This window comes from Calliphora vicina, chromosome 4 (assembly GCF_958450345.1).
Source record: "Calliphora vicina chromosome 4, idCalVici1.1, whole genome shotgun sequence".
Lineage (NCBI taxonomy): Eukaryota > Metazoa > Arthropoda > Insecta > Diptera > Calliphoridae > Calliphora > Calliphora vicina.
Genome location: NC_088783.1, coordinates 102361282 through 102385416, shown reverse-complemented (window position 1 = coordinate 102385416; position 24135 = coordinate 102361282). Strand labels below are relative to the sequence as shown.

At 32.1% G+C, this 24135-nt stretch overlaps 10 protein-coding genes and 1 pseudogene across 10 annotated transcripts; 6 read left to right on the top strand and 5 right to left on the bottom strand.

Moving 5' to 3' along the window:
* The first annotated feature begins 6167 nt into the window (after positions 1-6167).
* On the top strand, positions 6168-6941 carry LOC135957419 (histone H1-like). The gene has a single exon (XM_065508159.1). The coding sequence runs from the start codon at positions 6168-6170 to the stop codon at positions 6849-6851; it is 684 nt and encodes a 227-aa protein (XP_065364231.1). The 3' UTR covers positions 6852-6941.
* Positions 6942-7936: 995 nt separating this feature from the next.
* Positions 7937-8365, bottom strand: LOC135958084 (histone H2B-like). The gene has a single exon (XM_065508949.1). The coding sequence runs from the start codon at positions 8316-8318 to the stop codon at positions 7947-7949; it is 372 nt and encodes a 123-aa protein (XP_065365021.1). The 5' UTR covers positions 8319-8365; the 3' UTR covers positions 7937-7946.
* Positions 8366-8551: 186 nt separating this feature from the next.
* Positions 8552-8985, top strand: LOC135957590 (histone H2A). Its single transcript, XM_065508368.1, has one exon. It carries the CDS (start codon positions 8600-8602, stop codon positions 8972-8974), a length of 375 nt encoding a protein of 124 aa, XP_065364440.1. The 5' UTR covers positions 8552-8599; the 3' UTR covers positions 8975-8985.
* Positions 8986-10518: 1533 nt separating this feature from the next.
* On the bottom strand, positions 10519-10878 carry LOC135958159 (histone H4). Its single transcript, XM_065509035.1, has one exon. It carries the CDS (start codon positions 10843-10845, stop codon positions 10534-10536), a length of 312 nt encoding a protein of 103 aa, XP_065365107.1. The 5' UTR covers positions 10846-10878; the 3' UTR covers positions 10519-10533.
* A 229-nt stretch (positions 10879-11107) lies between these two features.
* LOC135958620 (uncharacterized) lies at positions 11108-19133 on the top strand (annotated as a pseudogene).
* Positions 13740-14529, top strand: LOC135958156 (histone H1-like). Its single transcript, XM_065509032.1, has one exon. The coding sequence runs from the start codon at positions 13756-13758 to the stop codon at positions 14437-14439; it is 684 nt and encodes a 227-aa protein (XP_065365104.1). The 5' UTR covers positions 13740-13755; the 3' UTR covers positions 14440-14529.
* LOC135958158 (histone H2B-like) lies at positions 15527-15955 on the bottom strand. The gene has a single exon (XM_065509034.1). The coding sequence runs from the start codon at positions 15906-15908 to the stop codon at positions 15537-15539; it is 372 nt and encodes a 123-aa protein (XP_065365106.1). The 5' UTR covers positions 15909-15955; the 3' UTR covers positions 15527-15536.
* On the top strand, positions 16141-16575 carry LOC135958157 (histone H2A). Its single transcript, XM_065509033.1, has one exon. It carries the CDS (start codon positions 16190-16192, stop codon positions 16562-16564), a length of 375 nt encoding a protein of 124 aa, XP_065365105.1. The 5' UTR covers positions 16141-16189; the 3' UTR covers positions 16565-16575.
* Positions 18109-18468, bottom strand: LOC135958160 (histone H4). The gene has a single exon (XM_065509036.1). It carries the CDS (start codon positions 18433-18435, stop codon positions 18124-18126), a length of 312 nt encoding a protein of 103 aa, XP_065365108.1. The 5' UTR covers positions 18436-18468; the 3' UTR covers positions 18109-18123.
* A 2196-nt stretch (positions 19134-21329) lies between the features above and the next one.
* Positions 21330-22119, top strand: LOC135957445 (histone H1-like). The gene has a single exon (XM_065508187.1). It carries the CDS (start codon positions 21346-21348, stop codon positions 22027-22029), a length of 684 nt encoding a protein of 227 aa, XP_065364259.1. The 5' UTR covers positions 21330-21345; the 3' UTR covers positions 22030-22119.
* Positions 22120-23115: 996 nt separating this feature from the next.
* On the bottom strand, positions 23116-23410 carry LOC135958619 (histone H2B-like). The gene has a single exon (XM_065509514.1). It carries the CDS (start codon positions 23408-23410, stop codon positions 23126-23128), a length of 285 nt encoding a protein of 94 aa, XP_065365586.1. The 3' UTR covers positions 23116-23125.
* Between the last annotated feature and the right edge of the window lie 725 nt (positions 23411-24135).

The window sequence follows — 24135 nt, the reverse complement described above, 5'->3', positions numbered from 1 at the left end:
ACCTAAAAATTTAATATTTATTTTTTCATTGTAATCATATTTTGTTGCATTGTAAATATAAACAAAGAAAAAATCAGATGATAATCATTTTACACTTTTAAAAAAATTACATTAATCGTGTATGTAGGGAATGAATGGTAAGAAGATTTTAGCAATGATATTCACAAAGTTATTAATAAATAATAAAATAAAAATTTAGTTTTGTAATATTTAGAACAATATCAATGATAATATGTTGAAATGTTGCTCGAAATCATTATTATTTTTAATATTTATTTAAATTTGTGAAAGAAATCTTTCAAAGATTATCATGACAATATGAGCAAAATGACTCTGTAATAGAGTAAATTTTAAAATAATTTTCAAAAATCTAAAAATAAATTAAATTGAAATTTTTTTTAACCAACATAAAGAAAACACATGTGATATTCTGTGGACATCAATTTTGTTAAAGAATTTTGTAATAATATAACAATTACGTGTAATTACATTAATATTTTGTTAGAAACATATTAAAAACTTGTTAGAAAAAGGTCTATAGAATAGAATTGGCTAAGTGAAAATTAATTATTTTTATTAAAATACAATCTACAACACCTATACTATGGATTATGTAAAACATTTTTTAAATTTTTTATTAAATATAGTCGAAATAATTGAAAAGAAGAAAAAACTTTTGTTAAATTTTACTCGAGCTCTCACTAAAAATTTAACAAATTGTTGTTGTCGACTACTATGAACTTCTCATGATAACGATGTACCTAATGGTTTTGTGCGCACACACACAAAAAGTGCTACCACCATATACTTACAATTTTTGTGTTAATAAAAAATAAAAGTGAAGAAAATTTTAAACATGTCTGATTCAACAGTTTTGTGTATTCAGTGCTCTAGTGAAGTGTTTAATAACTAAGAAACAAAAAGTGAAAAGTGTTTAATAACTAACAGGAACCTAAACAAAAGTGAACAAAAATTATCTCAAATATATACTTGAAAGGGACAAGTCAATAAGAATATTTGAGAAGCCATAGTAGGCAGTGTGTGAAAGTGTTAAATTTTAAGTCACTATCATTTTTGAGAAGCCATAGTAGGCATATTTTGTAATAGTGCTTTGGTCACTTGAAAATTTGAGAAGCCATAGTAGGCATCTTTTAATAAATAAGTGATCTTCTGGTCACTAGAAACTTTGAGAAGCCATAGTAGGCATCTTTTTTAATAAATAAGTGATTTTCTGGTCACTAGAAACTTTGAGAAGCCATAGTAGGCATCTTTTTGAAGAAAAGTGAGCATTGAAATAAGTGTATTGTGAACCTTGATAATCTGAGAAGCCCATAGGAGGCAATTAATGAACTTTTATAATGGAGGAAGACGAGAATCTGAATCCGATCAAAAGGCCCAGAGTTGGGGCAACTTTTGAAGATCTCCAGAAGATCATTGACAAGGGAAAATTTGATTTGGATTTAATGAGCCAAAAATTTGATTATATTCTGAAGGAAAATGAAGTCTTAAGAAAGAAACTTGCATTCTTGACTGACAAATCTGAAAGTGAGAGCTTCTCTAGCGGAGACGAAATGGATGTCTCTCCCGCAGCTATTCCAGAATCCACTGAAAATGTTCCTGTGAAAGCAGTTCAAACAAAATTTAATAAAAGCCAGGCTAATGCCGCAGCTGGCTCATCTTTCATTAGCAAGCCGAATAATGAGGTACCAAAGCTAAACAACAATTTGAAGGACGTTCCCAGTTCCAGTAAGGCGCCTAAAGGAACAATCAACACCACTAATGAGGGAGGAGGAAACAAAAGTAAGTCTGTACCAGTTGTTACCACCTATAATATCAATGTGAAACATATTACAAGTAGATTAGAGGGTATATTAGGTCATAAGGACTATAATGTAAAGATCCTAGGCCGCCATGTTACTAATATAGGGGTCTGCACTCTTGACGATTTTGCCAAATTGAAGGTTATGCTTGGTGAGGAGGGGGTGAATTTTTACACCCACACACCAAAGGCTCAGAGGCCTTTTTCTATTATTGTTCGGGGTCTTTCGGACTCTTTTGAGACTGGTGAGGTATTAGGCTACATGCAGGGTCTTCGGGTTAATCTGAGGATTATAGGGTTGCATAAGCTGGGAAGGGATAGATGGTTGTTCCAGATCGGTCGGGAGTCTGACCTTAAGGGATTTAGGGAGATAAGGTACATCCTGCACTGCAGAGTTTTCATGGAGAAGAACCCTCGTCGTGATTTAGTGCAGTGTTATACCTGCCAACGTTTTGGCCATGTGGCTATTAATTGTAGCATGCCATATAGGTGCGTGAAGTGTGGTGGATCCCATGGCCCGGGGAAGTGCGAGGTACCCGCTAAGGATGGGAACAACTTGGAGAATCTAGTGACGGATCCTGTTACGGGACAGGCAATTAGGAAGATTGGACTGCCCGTTAGGTGCGCTAATTGCGACAAGGAGGGTCATACGGCTAGTTCTAGGGAGTGCCCGAAGCGTTTGGAGCTCTTACGCAAGATTGCAGTCAGGAGGACAAATGGTGCCACGAATGCTACATCCACACCGAAAATTACTACATCCACACCGAGAATTGGGACAGGTACTGGTGTCTCATATGCTTCAGCGGCGAGATCGGCAGTCCAGCCGAACTCTGTGAGTGGCCATCGCTCGGTTTCTGTACCGACTTCTGGTGCGACACGTTCTGGGGTTGTTACTTTATCTTCTGCTAGGGCGGACTTTGATGTCATTGATGGTGACTGTAGGCGTTTGTTCGGTGGGGGCCTATTGGATTGTTTGGGGAAGATGAAGGGTTTCGCCAGGGAATATCGTTCCTTGAATGATGACGGGGAGAAATCTCGAGCTCTGCTTGGGATGTTAATGTCTCTTCAACATGATGGATAATTTATTTAAGTGCATATTTGTTAATGTAAACTCCATTGTCTCGAGGCACAAGAGGCATTATTTGGAGTTGTTTTTGAGGGAACATCGTCCGGATGTTCTATTACTTGCGGAGCATAAACTATCCCCCAGACATACACTGGACTTGAGGGGGTATAGGACACATAGACAGGACAGACCTGGCGGCCGCGGTGGTGGCACTGCTGTGATTGTGAGGGATAGTTTATGCTCCAGTAGGGTTGTGCTTGACTTGGGTTCCATTGAGAGTACTGCTGTGAGGGTTAGTAGGGTTGATGGTACTGTGATGACGATCGTGGCGGCATATTTGCCACCTCAGATTTCCTTGACTATTGCGGATCTGGATCCCTTGTTGGAACTTTCTTCTCGAGGGGGTCTCTTATTTGGGGCAGATCTTAATGCCAAGCATTCATACTGGGGGGGTGAAGTGTGTAATCGGAGTGGGCATGTTTTGCGGGATTTTCTACTGTCTTCCCCGGACATGGAATTGCATCGGACTAATGGCCCGTCACGAGTCTCTGGCCCCTCATCCTCCTTCTTGGATTTCTTTATGGCGTCATCGGATATGTCATTATCTGATTCTTCTGCAAATGGACTCGCGACACTGGATTTCGAATCTGACCATCGTGCGGTGGAAATTGTTCTGATGACTGGTGACCTGCGACGACATGAGGACATACCGATATTTAACTTTGACCGGATGAACGTACGTAGGTTTAACGGTATATTGTCTAGGGATCTCCCTGAATTCCAACTTCCGGTTGATCGAAATATCGGTCCACATGAGATCGACTCCAGCATCCATGCCATGGATGCCATATTTAGGAATGCGATGGACGAGGCTATACCTAAGGTACCACCAGGCAACAGGGGATCCTTGGAACTCCCACCTAATATCTTGAATTTCATCTCTGAGAAGAAGAGAAAGAGGAGAACACTATGGAGGACTATCGACCCATCTAGGTATTCAATTCTGAAGGCTGAGATTAGGAATTTGGATAGAATCATCCAAGGGGCTATAGCTGTTTTCGAGGAGAGTTATTGGAGTGATTTCTTGCGGAAGATCAAGGTTAACAGCACAACCTTTCGTCAGGTGAGGAGAGGTGCTGGCATTAGGAAGAGATTGCCTATCCCGGACTTGATGGACTCTGGAGGGGACCTGATCCCGGTTGACTCTGAGAAGGCGGAGAAACTTGCTGATGGTTTTTATCAAGTTCACAGGGGTGATGGTGACTTGCGCTCTCCCGCGTTTGTCAATATGGTAGACCATACGGTCTCTACGCTTACCAATCATGAACCACTCTTGATCTTCGGTCGGGATGCAATGGCTGACGGCACCGGGAATAATGACATCTCTCGATCTACCCGAATTGATCTCATAACCCCTGATCGTATAGGGAGTGCTCTTAAGACCAGAGCGAATAAAAGATCAAGCAATCAGGATGGGATACCAGATTATGTACTCAAGAGAACTGATAGAGCGACATGGCGATACTTGGCAATTCTGTTCAATCACTGCCTGAATATAGGATATTTCCCCGCAAGCTGGAAGGAGGCAATGGTGGTACCGATTCTGAAATCCGGTTCTGACCCGGCACTGATAGGTAGCTACAGACCGATCTCCTTATTATCGGCATTCGGTAAGCTCCTTGAATGGTTCCTTTTGTCGAGGATACGTGAAAGGATAATGGATGGTGGTATTTTAAGGGACTGCCAATTTGGCTTTAGGGGTGGTCACTCTACTTCCCATGCCCTTATGGTATTCGGGGATTATGTGGCCAGAGGGCTGAATAATAGGTACGCGACCTTGGCAGTTAGCCTGGATCTGGCAAAGGCTTTTGACACTACATGGCAGAACGGAATTTTATACAAGATGATGGGATATGGCTTCGAGCGAGCCACTTGCAGAATGGTAGCGGATTTTTTGAACGGTCGCACTTTTAGGGTAAGGGTGGGTACTGATATCTCCGGGGTTCGGGCTGTCTCTGCTGGAGTTCCCCAGGGTTCTTTATTAGGCCCTGTTCTATTTAATATTTTTGTCTCCGATGTACCGCAGCCTACTAATGGTGACCTTATCCTGATGTATGCTGACGATATGTTGATTGCTGCAAGGGGGCCGAGAGCTTCGACATTGAACCGGAGAATTAATGATTTTTTGGGTACAATGAATGTGTACCTGAACAAATGGGGCTTGAGGCTGAACGTGGGCAAGACTGACGGCGTATTGATTAAGGGTAGGCGTGGTAGACTTTACCCCAATGCTAGGGGTTTTGTTCCTCATCTGAGTGTTGCTGGCGCGGACATTAGGACTTCCGACAGGATTAGATATTTGGGTGTCATTTTCCATGAAAACTTTGAATTTTATAGACACGTCGATTTTGTCTTGGAGAGAGTTAAGAGGGTGTACTTTATGTACCACCGATTGCTCCGTCGCAGGATGGGTCTTAGCACTAGGGTCAGGCTTTTGATTTATCGTCAGATCATAAGACCTCTTATAGCCTACGCCTTTCCAGTTTGGTTTGGAATATCTTCACACCAGATGGAGAGGCTTAGGATATGGGAGCGTCGAATTCTATGTTCCTGTCTGGGACTACGTCCGACTATGCACCCTGATGGGACCTTCCGCAGGCCCTCGTGCAGGGTAATATATGATGGTATTGACTTTGGGAGGGTAGATGCGTTTTTGATTGGCTCTGCCATTAAATTTCTTGAACGATCTTCCTTCCTGGAGAATGACCTGGTGAGGGAGTGTTTCCATCGTGCACCTGATCTGGGGACTTTGCATGTCAGTAGGTACTTGTCACCAGTTGACCTTTTAACTTTGGGAAGTGGCAATATTTTATATGGAGATGCAGGCCTCTTGTTCTACCATAGGCGAGTTGGCACACTTAATGTGACGGACTTGGTGTACAACACCAATCAATGATTTTTATTTTTTATTTTACCTTTTACTTTATGTTTTATTTTGTTGATTAGTTTTAAGTATTATTTAGTTTTTATGGTAGCTTTAAGATAGTTTGTAAGTTGAAGAATGTATTCCTTTTTATTCCTTTTTTTCTGGAAATTTAATTTAATGGTTAACTAATAATATATGTAATTGAATACGGCAATGCTGTGAATGATTTAAACAATGTAAGCTAAGTCTCTGAATGGTATTTTATACGCTAGGGAAAATTAGACTTAAGGAAAGTAGCTTAAGAAGCTTGTAAAATGAATTTTTGGATAAATAAAATGAAATGAAATGAAATAAACATGTCTGATTCCGCTGTTGTTGAAAATACTGCCTCTCCCGTTGCTGCTCCAGCAGCTGAGAAAAAGGCGAAAAAAGTTACTTCTGCCAAGGCAAAGAAACCATCAGCTGCACCATCTCATCCTCCAACTCAACAAATGGTTGATGCAGCCATTAAAACTTTAAAGGAACGCGGTGGTTCATCTCTTGCAGCTATTAAGAAATACATGGCCGGTACTTATAAGGTAGATGCACAGAAATTGGCTCCTTTCATCAAGAAATATTTGAAGAGTGCCGTAACTAGTGGAAAACTAATTCAAACAAAAGGTAAGGGTGCTTCTGGTTCATTCAAATTGTCAGCTGCTGCCTCAAAAGAGCCTAAAGAAAAGAAACCCGCTTCTGAAAAGAAAAAAGTAGCTGCTGCTGCAGACAAAAAGAAAAAGTCAGCCGCCGCTGCCAAGAAGAAGGCTGCTGCAGTCTCAGCTAAGAAACCATCTGCCGCTAAAAAGACTGCTGAGAAGAAGAAGACCGAAAAGGTCAATGCTAAAACTGCTAAGAAGACTGGCACAGTTAAAGCAAAAACCACCAAAAAGGCTCCAGCAACTAAACCAAAAGCACCCAAAGCAAAAACCGCTGTTGCAGCCAAGCCCAAAAAGGCATCACCAGTCAAGAAACCAGCAGCCAAAAAGGCAGTCGCCAAAAAGTAAATCTTTTTTTTTATTATCAACAATGTTATTTTTCAATATTTGAAAAAAATATTTATAACCTAAAAAGCCCTTTTCAGGGCTACAAAATAATTACATAAAAGAGATTAAATTACAAATTCTAAACTTAATATTTAAAAAAAAAAAAAAAATAAAATAGAAGTACTTTAAAGAATATTTTACACAATAATTCTCATTTTATTTCTACTGACATTTGAAAAGAAAAATTTATTGTTTATAAATTCAATTTGCCTGTAAATTATACACAATATTTTTTAAGAAAATTTCATAAAAGCCGTCTGCAAAACACAATGTTACCTAAAAGCTCTAAAAATTCAATTGACAAAGTAAAAAATTAAATGCCGTCGGCAAAACACAATATTGCATAAAAACTCTAAAATTCAATTTTTCATTAAATTATACACAATATTTATTAAGAAAATTTCATAAAAGCCGTCGGCAAAACACAATGTTGCCTAAAAGCTCTAAAATTCAATTGACAAAGTAAAAAATTAAAAGCCGTCGGCAAAACACAATATTGCTTAAAAACTCTAATATTCAATTTTTCATTAAATAGAATTAATAAAAATATTTTTTCAAAAATAAAAAAAATTTATTTTATAAATTATTACAAATTTTTAAATTATGTTAGAAAAACCTCTAAAATTTGAATTAATTGTCAACTTTATGGATTTAAAATTGATTTTTAGATTATCTTCTAGACTTTTTATGCAGTACCCCTAAAAGTGTTTGTATTAAGTATTATTTTATTTTTTTTTAGGTCTTATTTTCCATTTTAGACAGTAAACAATATAATATTTAAAAACATTTTAATTTTTATTAAAAATGTTTGTTTAATTTTCCATTTTGGATAGTTAATAAGAACGTCAAAAATATAATAAGAAGTTAATTTTTGTATTTTTTAAATATTGTATGAAATGTAAATAGTTTATAATTTTTTCTAAAAAAAAAACATGTAATATAAATTACTAAAAACGCTTGATAACAAATTAAAACTCTTTTAAAATTGATTTTGTGGCCCTGAAAAGGGCCTTTTGTAATTAAAAAAAGAATCAATCGTGGTGGTGTAAATAAAATTTACTTGGAGCTGGTGTATTTGGTTACAGCCTTGGTGCCTTCACTGACAGCGTGCTTAGCCAATTCACCGGGCAACAATAGACGGACGGCAGTTTGAATTTCCCGACTGGTGATGGTCGAACGTTTGTTGTATTGAGCCAAACGAGATGCTTCAGCGGCAATACGTTCGAAAATATCATTAACAAAACTGTTCATGATACTCATGGCCTTTGAGGAAATACCAGTATCGGGATGTACTTGCTTCAACACTTTGTAAATGTAGATGGCATAACTTTCCTTACGCTTGCGTTTCCTGGTCTTATCACTCTTGGTAATATTCTTTTGGGCCTTGCCAGCCTTCTTTGTTGCTTTTCCACTTGCTTTAGGGGGCATTTTTCACAATTTAATTTTCAGTTGTTTACACTTCACAAACACTTTTAACACTGTTCACAATTTATAAATTTCTACGAATGTTGTGCGCAATATATACTTTTTTTCGTGCAGCCGAATTATATGTGTATCTACATAGCTAGTGTGTTGATAATCAACCCCCGTGTGTGAGAGCAGAACACAAAAAAAGTATAAATACTGCGTTACTTGTATGGAAACGTTAACAGTTTTGTGTATTCAGTGCTCTAGTGAAGTGTTTAATAACTAAAAAAAAAAAGTGAAAAATGTCTGGTCGTGGTAAAGGTGGCAAAGTTAAGGGAAAGGCAAAGTCCCGTTCAAACCGTGCTGGTTTGCAATTCCCCGTCGGTCGTATTCATCGTTTGTTGCGTAAAGGCAATTATGCTGAACGTGTTGGTGCCGGCGCTCCAGTATATTTAGCTGCCGTTATGGAATATTTGGCCGCTGAAGTTCTTGAATTGGCTGGTAATGCTGCTCGTGACAACAAGAAGACCAGAATTATCCCTCGTCATTTGCAATTGGCCATCCGTAATGACGAAGAATTGAACAAATTGTTGTCTGGTGTAACCATTGCCCAAGGTGGTGTTTTGCCAAACATTCAAGCTGTACTTTTGCCCAAGAAAACAGAAAAGAAGGCTTAAATTATTCGAAACCAACAAGAAAAAAATACTACATTTATATACAGACCATCGTATATCGTCAAAAGAAACAATCCGTCCTTTTCAGGACGACAAATTCATTTTTATAAAGAGAACAAATTTTTTCACTAAACTATATTACATAGGTATTAATAAAAAAATAAAAAATTTTTTTTTTCCAAATTTCCCCTCACATATTTATTTATATAAAATAAATTGTTATTTTAACTAACATTCCTCTTAATATTTCTTACAAATTTTCATTTTCTATATAAATACTTCATAATTCATCCCTATTTTGTTTTACTACATACATATGTATGTATGTATATTATTTTAGTGTATTCCGATAGTCAACGAAAAGAAAATAACGATGTTGTTTTGTTGGTATAACAACGATGGAATTCGTGCATACACATTTTATTTGTCAGAGTGTAGTACATAATTTTATTTGTATTCTTCTTCTTGTTTGAAAACTGGTTTGTATCAAAGCAAAGAATTTCTTTAATTTTAAGGAATGTACATTCATTTATTTTACCATTAAATTATTGTTTACGTAAAAAATTATCTAAAAGTTGTTCCACTGTACATATGTATAAATATTTACAAATATGTACATATGTACCTATTTATTATATTATGTGGAATATTTCTTATTGGCAAATTTTTATTTCTCTTTTCTCCTTTCCGTTTTTTTGTTTTCTTATTTAGCAGCCGTTTATATTTCTTATCCATTTTCTTTGTCTATGCAAAAACATCAGCTGTCTCTTAATCATCCCTTTTACACAAACATACATATTTATATAGTATGTACAAGCATTGTTGTTGTTGTTATGTTTGCTGGTTTCTTGCTAATAACTATGAAAGAATTCCTGTTTTTCCACTAAATATTTGGGTGTGTTAGGCGATTTTGTTTCTGTACGAATTATAGTAGTACGTACAGTCAATCAAATTGTAAGAATTTGTTTCTTTATATGTACATGCATACAAATACTATATACTATATGTATGTATTAAATTTTTGTTTACTTTGATCAATGAAAGATGCTTAAATGTATGCATAGTATGTATGTATTGAAAAGGAAAAATATTCACACATTACTAAAAATAATAATAATATTAAAATAGAACTTTATACCTATTATTGAATCATTCGGTTATATCTACATACATATGTATTAAAGAATATTGTTTGTTTGTTTCTGAAAATTCATATTAATTTTTATATTTAAAAATACAAATGTAATTTATCTTTCATGAATAAAAGAGAAAAAAAATCTAAAATTCTTTGTTAATAAACTAATTTGGTTTTTAATATCTAGTAAATAAAATAACTCGCAAAATTAAAAAAAGTGAACATTTACCAGAAAAAAAAACCCTATACATTTCATGTCATTAATTTTGATTTTTTGAATGTATTTAAATCAAAATAATAATGCAATAATAATTTTTGAACAAGTAAAATCTCTTTAAAAATATTTTTTGTGGTCCTGAAAAGGACCGATTGGTTGTTTTGTTTTTTAAAATATAATCATTAATTGTCCGCTAAATAAATGGTGTGTTTAACCGCCGAAACCGTACAAAGTACGTCCTTGTCTCTTCAAAGCATAGACAACATCCATGGCGGTTACGGTTTTCCTCTTGGCGTGTTCAGTATAGGTGACAGCATCACGAATAACATTTTCCAAAAACACTTTCAAAACACCGCGAGTTTCTTCGTAAATCAAACCAGAAATACGTTTTACACCACCACGACGAGCCAAACGTCTAATAGCTGGCTTGGTAATACCTTGGATGTTATCACGCAACACTTTACGATGACGTTTAGCGCCACCTTTTCCCAAGCCTTTACCACCTTTACCACGACCAGTCATTTTTAATTCACTTTATTTTTTTTGAAACACACTTCACAAACGTAGCACAAGAACTAATGATTATTGTAGGGAGAACAACTTGTATTTATACCAAATTCAACTAAAATTAGAGAGAGCAAGTAATATATTTTTGTACTTTTCATTTCGTGTGCGTTGTGTAAAATTCAAAAGCACCCCCTTAAATTTTTGTGAAAATTTTCTATATAAAGCGGCTAAAGTGCGGCAAAAATTTTATTCTTGTGTTAACAGTGATTGTGTGAAAAAGTGAAAAAAAAGTGAAGTGAAAAATGGCTCGTACAAAGCAAACTGCCCGTAAATCGACTGGTGGCAAAGCACCACGTAAACAATTGGCTACTAAGGCTGCTCGCAAGAGTGCACCAGCTACCGGTGGTGTTAAGAAACCTCATCGTTATCGCCCTGGTACTGTAGCTTTGCGTGAAATTCGCCGTTACCAAAAGAGCACTGAGTTGTTGATCCGTAAATTGCCATTCCAACGTTTGGTACGTGAAATTGCTCAAGATTTCAAAACAGATTTACGTTTCCAGAGCTCTGCTGTTATGGCTCTTCAAGAGGCCAGTGAAGCCTATTTGGTTGGTCTTTTCGAAGATACCAACTTGTGTGCCATCCACGCTAAACGTGTCACCATTATGCCAAAGGATATCCAATTGGCTAGACGTATTCGTGGCGAACGCGCTTAATTTAATGTGTCGATGTGATGATGATGTATAAATAACAACAAAACAAAATCGGTCCTTTTCAGGACCACTAAATGAATTTTTAAAAGAGATAGTGCATTTTCTGGTTGAAATTTTATTGTCCCCCTCGCCGATTTTTTTTTCGATTGATGTTGTTGTTGTTATTATTATTGTTGTTGTGGTTAGCTCAAAATAATTGAAATTTATGAAGAAAAAATATTTTATAATTTTTTTTTTTTCATCCCTGTGTGTCTGTGTAAAAATAAATAAAATAATTTGGTGAATTTTTGTTTGTTTTTAAATTAATACTAGAATTTTGTTGTTTATTTATTGTAAAATTGAAACTACATATAAATAAACAAGAAACATTATCAATGGTTTATAAAACGAAATTTGTTTGGAAATTTTTAAATTCTCCTCTATTTTTATTTTTTTTACATTAATCGGTCCTTTTTAGGACCATTAAATATATTGAAAAAGAGAATTTTAGTTATTGTTTAAACGTAAAGATTTTTTTATTACTAGTTTTTAGTTAATTAATTTTTATGTATGTAATATTCTTCTTTTTGTAACATGAACGAACAATTTGTTTAGAAAATATGTATATAAAAACATTTAAAACTATTTTTATTTACGTTTGAACATATTTTTGTTGGTTATTTTATAAAAAAGAATATTAAATTTTTGTATATTTTTAGAAGGAACAATTTTTGAAATGAAATTTTACCGACGGCTTAACAAAAACATAAACACATTTTGCCGTCGGCTTAACATGAATTGTCTATTCATATATGAAATTTTAGGAAATTTTTGTATATTTTTAGAAGGAAGAAATTATGAAATTTTACCGACCGACGGCTTAAAAATACAATTTTCCGTCGGCTAAACATGAAATTTTATGAGATATTTTACTTTGAATATATTTTTGGTTATTTTAAGAAAAGAACATTAAATTTATTACTTGTATATTTGTAGAAGGAAAAAATTATGAATTTTTACCGTCATGTTTGCCGTCCGTCGTCTTAACATGAAATTTTATGAGATATTTTACTTTGAATATATTTTTTGTTTATATTATGAAAAGAATATTAGATTTTTTACTTGTATATTTTTTTGTTTAACTTTCTTTAAATTTACGAACAATTTCTTAAACTTTTTTGTACTTTCTGACAAGGAAACATGATGAAATAATATTTTCATTAAACAATTTGTAAAGCGAATTTTTAAATTTCCCAATATCATATTATTATAAAAAAATCATTACAGAGAAATTATTATTGGTTTTCTAATCGCTTTATATGCATCTTCAAATAAATATTAGACAAATTTATATAAATTTTTGTAAATAAATGTTTCACAACCTAAAAATTTAATATTTATTTTTTCATTGTAATCATATTTTGTTGCATTGTAAATATAAACAAAGAAAAAATCAGATGATAATCATTTTACACTTTTAAAAAAATTACATTAATCGTGTATGTAGGGAATGAATGGTAAGAAGATTTTAGCAATGATATTCACAAAGTTATTAATAAATAATAAAATAAAAATTTAGTTTTGTAATATTTAGAACAATATCAATGATAATATGTTGAAATGTTGCTCGAAATCATTATTATTTTTAATATTTATTTAAATTTGTGAAAGAAATCTTTCAAAGATTATCATGACAATATGAGCAAAATGACTCTGTAATAGAGTAAATTTTAAAATAATTTTCAAAAATCTAAAAATAAATTAAATTGAAATTTTTTTTAACCAACATAAAGAAAACACATGTGATATTCTGTGGACATCAATTTTGTTAAAGAATTTTGTAATAATATAACAATTACGTGTAATTACATTAATATTTTGTTAGAAACATATTAAAAACTTGTTAGAAAAAGGTCTATAGAATAGAATTGGCTAAGTGAAAATTAATTATTTTTATTAAAATACAATCTACAACACCTATACTATGGATTATGTAAAACATTTTTTAAATTTTTTATTAAATATAGTCGAAATAATTGAAAAGAAGAAAAAACTTTTGTTAAATTTTACTCGAGCTCTCACTAAAAATTTAACAAATTGTTGTTGTCGACTACTATGAACTTCTCATGATAACGATGTACCTAATGGTTTTGTGCGCACACACACAAAAAGTGCTACCACCATATACTTACAATTTTTGTGTTAATAAAAAATAAAAGTGAAGAAAATTTTAAACATGTCTGATTCCGCTGTTGTTGAAAATACTGCCTCTCCCGTTGCTGCTCCAGCAGCTGAGAAAAAGGCGAAAAAAGTTACTTCTGCCAAGGCAAAGAAACCATCAGCTGCACCATCTCATCCTCCAACTCAACAAATGGTTGATGCAGCCATTAAAACTTTAAAGGAACGCGGTGGTTCATCTCTTGCAGCTATTAAGAAATACATGGCCGGTACTTATAAGGTAGATGCACAGAAATTGGCTCCTTTCATCAAGAAATATTTGAAGAGTGCCGTAACTAGTGGAAAACTAATTCAAACAAAAGGTAAGGGTGCTTCTGGTTCATTCAAATTGTCAGCTGCTGCCTCAAAAGAGCCTAAAGAAAAGAAACCCGCTTCTGAAAAGAAAAAAGTAGCTGCTGCTGCAGACAAAAAGAAAAAGTCAGCCGCCGCTGCCAAGAAGAAGGCTGCTGCAGTCTCAGCTAAGAAACCATCTGCCGCTAAAAAGACTGCTGAGAAGAAGAAGACCGAAAAGGTCAATGCTAAAACTGCTAAGAAGACTGGCACAGTTAAAGCAAAAACCACCAAAAAGGCTCCAGCAACTAAACCAAAAGCACCCAAAGCAAAAACCGCTGTTGCAGCCAAGCCCAAAAAGGCATCACCAGTCAAGAAACCAGCAGCCAAAAAGGCAGTCGCCAAAAAGTAAATCTTTTTTTTTATTATCAACAATGTTATTTTTCAATATTTGAAAAAAATATTTATAACCTAAAAAGCCCTTTTCAGGGCTACAAAATAATTACATAAAAGAGATTAAATTACAAATTCTAAACTTAATATTTAAAAAAAAAAAAAAAATAAAATAGAAGTACTTTAAAGAATATTTTACACAATAATTCTCATTTTATTTCTACTGACATTTGAAAAGAAAAATTTATTGTTTATAAATTCAATTTGCCTGTAAATTATACACAATATTTTTTAAGAAAATTTCATAAAAGCCGTCTGCAAAACACAATGTTACCTAAAAGCTCTAAAAATTCAATTGACAAAGTAAAAAATTAAATGCCGTCGGCAAAACACAATATTGCATAAAAACTCTAAAATTCAATTTTTCATTAAATTATACACAATATTTATTAAGAAAATTTCATAAAAGCCGTCGGCAAAACACAATGTTGCCTAAAAGCTCTAAAATTCAATTGACAAAGTAAAAAATTAAAAGCCGTCGGCAAAACACAATATTGCTTAAAAACTCTAATATTCAATTTTTCATTAAATAGAATTAATAAAAATATTTTTTCAAAAATAAAAAAAATTTATTTTATAAATTATTACAAATTTTTAAATTATGTTAGAAAAACCTCTAAAATTTGAATTAATTGTCAACTTTATGGATTTAAAATTGATTTTTAGATTATCTTCTAGACTTTTTATGCAGTACCCCTAAAAGTGTTTGTATTAAGTATTATTTTATTTTTTTTTAGGTCTTATTTTCCATTTTAGACAGTAAACAATATAATATTTAAAAACATTTTAATTTTTATTAAAAATGTTTGTTTAATTTTCCATTTTGGATAGTTAATAAGAACGTCAAAAATATAATAAGAAGTTAATTTTTGTATTTTTTAAATATTGTATGAAATGTAAATAGTTTATAATTTTTTCTAAAAAAAAAAAACATGTAATATAAATTACTAAAAACGCTTGATAACAAATTAAAACTCTTTTAAAATTGATTTTGTGGCCCTGAAAAGGGCCTTTTGTAATTAAAAAAAGAATCAATCGTGGTGGTGTAAATAAAATTTACTTGGAGCTGGTGTATTTGGTTACAGCCTTGGTGCCTTCACTGACAGCGTGCTTAGCCAATTCACCGGGCAACAATAGACGGACGGCAGTTTGAATTTCCCGACTGGTGATGGTCGAACGTTTGTTGTATTGAGCCAAACGAGATGCTTCAGCGGCAATACGTTCGAAAATATCATTAACAAAACTGTTCATGATACTCATGGCCTTTGAGGAAATACCAGTATCGGGATGTACTTGCTTCAACACTTTGTAAATGTAGATGGCATAACTTTCCTTACGCTTGCGTTTCCTGGTCTTATCACTCTTGGTAATATTCTTTTGGGCCTTGCCAGCCTTCTTTGTTGCTTTTCCACTTGCTTTAGGGGGCATTTTTCACAATTTAATTTTCAGTTGTTTACACTTCACAAACACTTTTAACACTGTTCACAATTTATAAATTTCTACGAATGTTGTGCGCAATATATACTTTTTTTCGTGCAGCCGAATTATATGTGTATCTACATAGCTAGTGTGTTGATAATCAACCCCCGTGTGTGAGAGCAGAACACAAAAAAAGTATAAATACTGCGTTACTTGTATGGAAACGTTAACAGTTTTGTGTATTCAGTGCTCTAGTGAAGTGTTTAATAACTAAAAAAAAAAAGTGAAAAATGTCTGGTCGTGGTAAAGGTGGCAAAGTTAAGGGAAAGGCAAAGTCCCGTTCAAACCGTGCTGGTTTGCAATTCCCCGTCGGTCGTATTCATCGTTTGTTGCGTAAAGGCAATTATGCTGAACGTGTTGGTGCCGGCGCTCCAGTATATTTAGCTGCCGTTATGGAATATTTGGCCGCTGAAGTTCTTGAATTGGCTGGTAATGCTGCTCGTGACAACAAGAAGACCAGAATTATCCCTCGTCATTTGCAATTGGCCATCCGTAATGACGAAGAATTGAACAAATTGTTGTCTGGTGTAACCATTGCCCAAGGTGGTGTTTTGCCAAACATTCAAGCTGTACTTTTGCCCAAGAAAACAGAAAAGAAGGCTTAAATTATTCGAAACCAACAAGAAAAAAATACTACATTTATATACAGACCATCGTATATCGTCAAAAGAAACAATCCGTCCTTTTCAGGACGACAAATTCATTTTTATAAAGAGAACAAATTTTTTCACTAAACTATATTACATAGGTATTAATAAAAAAATAAAAAATTTTTTTTTTCCAAATTTCCCCTCACATATTTATTTATATAAAATAAATTGTTATTTTAACTAACATTCCTCTTAATATTTCTTACAAATTTTCATTTTCTATATAAATACTTCATAATTCATCCCTATTTTGTTTTACTACATACATATGTATGTATGTATATTATTTTAGTGTATTCCGATAGTCAACGAAAAGAAAATAACGATGTTGTTTTGTTGGTATAACAACGATGGAATTCGTGCATACACATTTTATTTGTCAGAGTGTAGTACATAATTTTATTTGTATTCTTCTTCTTGTTTGAAAACTGGTTTGTATCAAAGCAAAGAATTTCTTTAATTTTAAGGAATGTACATTCATTTATTTTACCATTAAATTATTGTTTACGTAAAAAATTATCTAAAAGTTGTTCCACTGTACATATGTATAAATATTTACAAATATGTACATATGTACCTATTTATTATATTATGTGGAATATTTCTTATTGGCAAATTTTTATTTCTCTTTTCTCCTTTCCGTTTTTTTGTTTTCTTATTTAGCAGCCGTTTATATTTCTTATCCATTTTCTTTGTCTATGCAAAAACATCAGCTGTCTCTTAATCATCCCTTTTACACAAACATACATATTTATATAGTATGTACAAGCATTGTTGTTGTTGTTATGTTTGCTGGTTTCTTGCTAATAACTATGAAAGAATTCCTGTTTTTCCACTAAATATTTGGGTGTGTTAGGCGATTTTGTTTCTGTACGAATTATAGTAGTACGTACAGTCAATCAAATTGTAAGAATTTGTTTCTTTATATGTACATGCATACAAATACTATATACTATATGTATGTATTAAATTTTTGTTTACTTTGATCAATGAAAGATGCTTAAATGTATGCATAGTATGTATGTATTGAAAAGGAAAAATATTCACACATTACTAAAAATAATAATAATATTAAAATAGAACTTTATACCTATTATTGAATCATTCGGTTATATCTACATACATATGTATTAAAGAATATTGTTTGTTTGTTTCTGAAAATTAATATTAATTTTTATATTTAAAAATACAAATGTAATTTATCTTTCATGAATAAAAGAGAAAAAAAATCTAAAATTCTTTGTTAATAAACTAATTTGGTTTTTAATATCTAGTAAATAAAATAACTCGCAAAATTAAAAAAAGTGAACATTTACCAGAAAAAAAAACCCTATACATTTCATGTCATTAATTTTGATTTTTTGAATGTATTTAAATCAAAATAATAATGCAATAATAATTTTTGAACAAGTAAAATCTCTTTAAAAATATTTTTTGTGGTCCTGAAAAGGACCGATTGGTTGTTTTGTTTTTTAAAATATAATCATTAATTGTCCGCTAAATAAATGGTGTGTTTAACCGCCGAAACCGTACAAAGTACGTCCTTGTCTCTTCAAAGCATAGACAACATCCATGGCGGTTACGGTTTTCCTCTTGGCGTGTTCAGTATAGGTGACAGCATCACGAATAACATTTTCCAAAAACACTTTCAAAACACCGCGAGTTTCTTCGTAAATCAAACCAGAAATACGTTTTACACCACCACGACGAGCCAAACGTCTAATAGCTGGCTTGGTAATACCTTGGATGTTATCACGCAACACTTTACGATGACGTTTAGCGCCACCTTTTCCCAAGCCTTTACCACCTTTACCACGACCAGTCATTTTTAATTCACTTTATTTTTTTTGAAACACACTTCACAAACGTAGCACAAGAACTAATGATTATTGTAGGGAGAACAACTTGTATTTATACCAAATTCAACTAAAATTAGAGAGAGCAAGTAATATATTTTTGTACTTTTCATTTCGTGTGCGTTGTGTAAAATTCAAAAGCACCCCCTTAAATTTTTGTGAAAATTTTCTATATAAAGCGGCTAAAGTGCGGCAAAAATTTTATTCTTGTGTTAACAGTGATTGTGTGAAAAAGTGAAAAAAAAGTGAAGTGAAAAATGGCTCGTACAAAGCAAACTGCCCGTAAATCGACTGGTGGCAAAGCACCACGTAAACAATTGGCTACTAAGGCTGCTCGCAAGAGTGCACCAGCTACCGGTGGTGTTAAGAAACCTCATCGTTATCGCCCTGGTACTGTAGCTTTGCGTGAAATTCGCCGTTACCAAAAGAGCACTGAGTTGTTGATCCGTAAATTGCCATTCCAACGTTTGGTACGTGAAATTGCTCAAGATTTCAAAACAGATTTACGTTTCCAGAGCTCTGCTGTTATGGCTCTTCAAGAGGCCAGTGAAGCCTATTTGGTTGGTCTTTTCGAAGATACCAACTTGTGTGCCATCCACGCTAAACGTGTCACCATTATGCCAAAGGATATCCAATTGGCTAGACGTATTCGTGGCGAACGCGCTTAATTTAATGTGTCGATGTGATGATGATGTATAAATAACAACAAAACAAAATCGGTCCTTTTCAGGACCACTAAATGAATTTTTAAAAGAGATAGTGCATTTTCTGGTTGAAATTTTATTGTCCCCCTCGCCGATTTTTTTTTCGATTGATGTTGTTGTTGTTATTATTATTGTTGTTGTGGTTAGCTCAAAATAATTGAAATTTATGAAGAAAAAATATTTTATAATTTTTTTTTTTTCATCCCTGTGTGTCTGTGTAAAAATAAATAAAATAATTTGGTGAATTTTTGTTTGTTTTTAAATTAATACTAGAATTTTGTTGTTTATTTATTGTAAAATTGAAACTACATATAAATAAACAAGAAACATTATCAATGGTTTATAAAACGAAATTTGTTTGGAAATTTTTAAATTCTCCTCTATTTTTATTTTTTTTACATTAATCGGTCCTTTTTAGGACCATTAAATATATTGAAAAAGAGAATTTTAGTTATTGTTTAAACGTAAAGATTTTTTTATTACTAGTTTTTAGTTAATTAATTTTTATGTATGTAATATTCTTCTTTTTGTAACATGAACGAACAATTTGTTTAGAAAATATGTATATAAAAACATTTAAAACTATTTTTATTTACGTTTGAACATATTTTTGTTGGTTATTTTATAAAAAAGAATATTAAATTTTTGTATATTTTTAGAAGGAACAATTTTTGAAATGAAATTTTACCGACGGCTTAACAAAAACATAAACACATTTTGCCGTCGGCTTAACATGAATTGTCTATTCATATATGAAATTTTAGGAAATTTTTGTATATTTTTAGAAGGAAGAAATTATGAAATTTTACCGACCGACGGCTTAAAAATACAATTTTCCGTCGGCTAAACATGAAATTTTATGAGATATTTTACTTTGAATATATTTTTGGTTATTTTAAGAAAAGAACATTAAATTTATTACTTGTATATTTGTAGAAGGAAAAAATTATGAATTTTTACCGTCATGTTTGCCGTCCGTCGTCTTAACATGAAATTTTATGAGATATTTTACTTTGAATATATTTTTTGTTTATATTATGAAAAGAATATTAGATTTTTTACTTGTATATTTTTTTGTTTAACTTTCTTTAAATTTACGAACAATTTCTTAAACTTTTTTGTACTTTCTGACAAGGAAACATGATGAAATAATATTTTCATTAAACAATTTGTAAAGCGAATTTTTAAATTTCCCAATATCATATTATTATAAAAAAATCATTACAGAGAAATTATTATTGGTTTTCTAATCGCTTTATATGCATCTTCAAATAAATATTAGACAAATTTATATAAATTTTTGTAAATAAATGTTTCACAACCTAAAAATTTAATATTTATTTTTTCATTGTAATCATATTTTGTTGCATTGTAAATATAAACAAAGAAAAAATCAGATGATAATCATTTTACACTTTTAAAAAAATTACATTAATCGTGTATGTAGGGAATGAATGGTAAGAAGATTTTAGCAATGATATTCACAAAGTTATTAATAAATAATAAAATAAAAATTTAGTTTTGTAATATTTAGAACAATATCAATGATAATATGTTGAAATGTTGCTCGAAATCATTATTATTTTTAATATTTATTTAAATTTGTGAAAGAAATCTTTCAAAGATTATCATGACAATATGAGCAAAATGACTCTGTAATAGAGTAAATTTTAAAATAATTTTCAAAAATCTAAAAATAAATTAAATTGAAATTTTTTTTAACCAACATAAAGAAAACACATGTGATATTCTGTGGACATCAATTTTGTTAAAGAATTTTGTAATAATATAACAATTACGTGTAATTACATTAATATTTTGTTAGAAACATATTAAAAACTTGTTAGAAAAAGGTCTATAGAATAGAATTGGCTAAGTGAAAATTAATTATTTTTATTAAAATACAATCTACAACACCTATACTATGGATTATGTAAAACATTTTTTAAATTTTTTATTAAATATAGTCGAAATAATTGAAAAGAAGAAAAAACTTTTGTTAAATTTTACTCGAGCTCTCACTAAAAATTTAACAAATTGTTGTTGTCGACTACTATGAACTTCTCATGATAACGATGTACCTAATGGTTTTGTGCGCACACACACAAAAAGTGCTACCACCATATACTTACAATTTTTGTGTTAATAAAAAATAAAAGTGAAGAAAATTTTAAACATGTCTGATTCCGCTGTTGTTGAAAATACTGCCTCTCCCGTTGCTGCTCCAGCAGCTGAGAAAAAGGCGAAAAAAGTTACTTCTGCCAAGGCAAAGAAACCATCAGCTGCACCATCTCATCCTCCAACTCAACAAATGGTTGATGCAGCCATTAAAACTTTAAAGGAACGCGGTGGTTCATCTCTTGCAGCTATTAAGAAATACATGGCCGGTACTTATAAGGTAGATGCACAGAAATTGGCTCCTTTCATCAAGAAATATTTGAAGAGTGCCGTAACTAGTGGAAAACTAATTCAAACAAAAGGTAAGGGTGCTTCTGGTTCATTCAAATTGTCAGCTGCTGCCTCAAAAGAGCCTAAAGAAAAGAAACCCGCTTCTGAAAAGAAAAAAGTAGCTGCTGCTGCAGACAAAAAGAAAAAGTCAGCCGCCGCTGCCAAGAAGAAGGCTGCTGCAGTCTCAGCTAAGAAACCATCTGCCGCTAAAAAGACTGCTGAGAAGAAGAAGACCGAAAAGGTCAATGCTAAAACTGCTAAGAAGACTGGCACAGTTAAAGCAAAAACCACCAAAAAGGCTCCAGCAACTAAACCAAAAGCACCCAAAGCAAAAACCGCTGTTGCAGCCAAGCCCAAAAAGGCATCACCAGTCAAGAAACCAGCAGCCAAAAAGGCAGTCGCCAAAAAGTAAATCTTTTTTTTTATTATCAACAATGTTATTTTTCAATATTTGAAAAAAATATTTATAACCTAAAAAGCCCTTTTCAGGGCTACAAAATAATTACATAAAAGAGATTAAATTACAAATTCTAAACTTAATATTTAAAAAAAAAAAAAAATAAAATAGATGTACTTTAAAGAATATTTTACACAATAATTCTCATTTTATTTCTACTGACATTTGAAAAGAAAAATTTATTGTTTATAAATTCAATTTGCCTGTAAATTATACACAATATTTTTTAAGAAAATTTCATAAAAGCCGTCTGCAAAACACAATGTTACCTAAAAGCTCTAAAAATTCAATTGACAAAGTAAAAAATTAAATGCCGTCGGCAAAACACAATATTGCATAAAAACTCTAAAATTCAATTTTTCATTAAATTATACACAATATTTATTAAGAAAATTTCATAAAAGCCGTCGGCAAAACACAATGTTGCCTAAAAGCTCTAAAATTCAATTGACAAAGTAAAAAATTAAAAGCCGTCGGCAAAACACAATATTGCTTAAAAACTCTAATATTCAATTTTTCATTAAATAGAATTAATAAAAATATTTTTTCAAAAATAAAAAAAATTTATTTTATAAATTATTACAAATTTTTAAATTATGTTAGAAAAACCTCTAAAATTTGAATTAATTGTCAACTTTATGGATTTAAAATTGATTTTTAGATTATCTTCTAGACTTTTTATGCAGTACCCCTAAAAGTGTTTGTATTAAGTATTATTTTATTTTTTTTTAGGTCTTATTTTCCATTTTAGACAGTAAACAATATAATATTTAAAAACATTTTAATTTTTATTAAAAATGTTTGTTTAATTTTCCATTTTGGATAGTTAATAAGAACGTCAAAAATATAATAAGAAGTTAATTTTTGTATTTTTTAAATATTGTATGAAATGTAAATAGTTTATAATTTTTTCTAAAAAAAAAAAACATGTAATATAAATTACTAAAAACGCTTGATAACAAATTAAAACTCTTTTAAAATTGATTTTGTGGCCCTGAAAAGGGCCTTTTGTAATTAAAAAAAGAATCAATCGTGGTGGTGTAAATAAAATTTACTTGGAGCTGGTGTATTTGGTTACAGCCTTGGTGCCTTCACTGACAGCGTGCTTAGCCAATTCACCGGGCAACAATAGACGGACGGCAGTTTGAATTTCCCGACTGGTGATGGTCGAACGTTTGTTGTATTGAGCCAAACGAGATGCTTCAGCGGCAATACGTTCGAAAATATCATTAACAAAACTGTTCATGATACTCATGGCCTTTGAGGAAATACCAGTATCGGGATGTACTTGCTTCAACACTTTGTAAATGTAGATGGCATAACTTTCCTTATGCATTAAACACATTGAAGACAGCAGGCTTCACGACTTCACGAACACAAATGCTGCTGGCTGAAGTTGCAGCCGTGCGGCAGCCGGTGAATTCTTTTAAAGACGACAGCTTCAAAGTAAACAGCTGATTTATAATTCAGTGATGTCACTTTAATTTTTTATTTTAATAAAAAATAACCGTACAAAATTCCAAAGTAATTAAACGTTAAACAATTATTTTGAGTAAATATATATATGTGGTAATAATTTATGTACCTGTTATTAATTCATTTCAATATGGTTATCAGAAACTTCTCTTAATTAAGTAAAAAAAAATATATTTTTTTAAGCACTAATTTGATTTACATTTTTTATTATATTAGCAACACTATTTCTGTTTTGAAGTTGACAAAAATAGAAATTAGCCTAATTGGGCAGCAGCAGCAAACGAAGTCGTGTCGTCGTGAAGTTGTGCTGTCGTCAAAAGAATCGTCTTCATATAAACGTGTGTATTCTATTTTTGACAGATTGAAGTCGGAAGCCTGCTGTCTTCAATGTGTTTAATGCATTACGCTTGCGTTTCCTGGTCTTATCACTCTTGGTAATATTCTTTTGGGCCTTGCCAGCCTTCTTTGTTGCTTTTCCACTTGCTTTAGGGGGCATTTTTCACAATTTAATTTTCAGTTGTTTACACTTCACAAACACTTTTAACACTGTTCACAATTTATAAATTTCTACGAATGTTGTGCGCA

What these genes read in the sequence shown, in the direction of transcription:
- LOC135957419 (XM_065508159.1), top strand. Translation starts at nt 6,168, where the DNA reads ATGTCTGATTCCGCTGTTGTTGAAAATACTGCCTCTCCCGTTGCTGCT.
- LOC135958084 (XM_065508949.1), bottom strand. Translation starts at nt 8,318, where the DNA reads ATGCCCCCTAAAGCAAGTGGAAAAGCAACAAAGAAGGCTGGCAAGGCC.
- LOC135957590 (XM_065508368.1), top strand. Translation starts at nt 8,600, where the DNA reads ATGTCTGGTCGTGGTAAAGGTGGCAAAGTTAAGGGAAAGGCAAAGTCC.
- LOC135958159 (XM_065509035.1), bottom strand. Translation starts at nt 10,845, where the DNA reads ATGACTGGTCGTGGTAAAGGTGGTAAAGGCTTGGGAAAAGGTGGCGCT.
- LOC135958156 (XM_065509032.1), top strand. Translation starts at nt 13,756, where the DNA reads ATGTCTGATTCCGCTGTTGTTGAAAATACTGCCTCTCCCGTTGCTGCT.
- LOC135958158 (XM_065509034.1), bottom strand. Translation starts at nt 15,908, where the DNA reads ATGCCCCCTAAAGCAAGTGGAAAAGCAACAAAGAAGGCTGGCAAGGCC.
- LOC135958157 (XM_065509033.1), top strand. Translation starts at nt 16,190, where the DNA reads ATGTCTGGTCGTGGTAAAGGTGGCAAAGTTAAGGGAAAGGCAAAGTCC.
- LOC135958160 (XM_065509036.1), bottom strand. Translation starts at nt 18,435, where the DNA reads ATGACTGGTCGTGGTAAAGGTGGTAAAGGCTTGGGAAAAGGTGGCGCT.
- LOC135957445 (XM_065508187.1), top strand. Translation starts at nt 21,346, where the DNA reads ATGTCTGATTCCGCTGTTGTTGAAAATACTGCCTCTCCCGTTGCTGCT.
- LOC135958619 (XM_065509514.1), bottom strand. Translation starts at nt 23,410, where the DNA reads ATGCATAAGGAAAGTTATGCCATCTACATTTACAAAGTGTTGAAGCAA.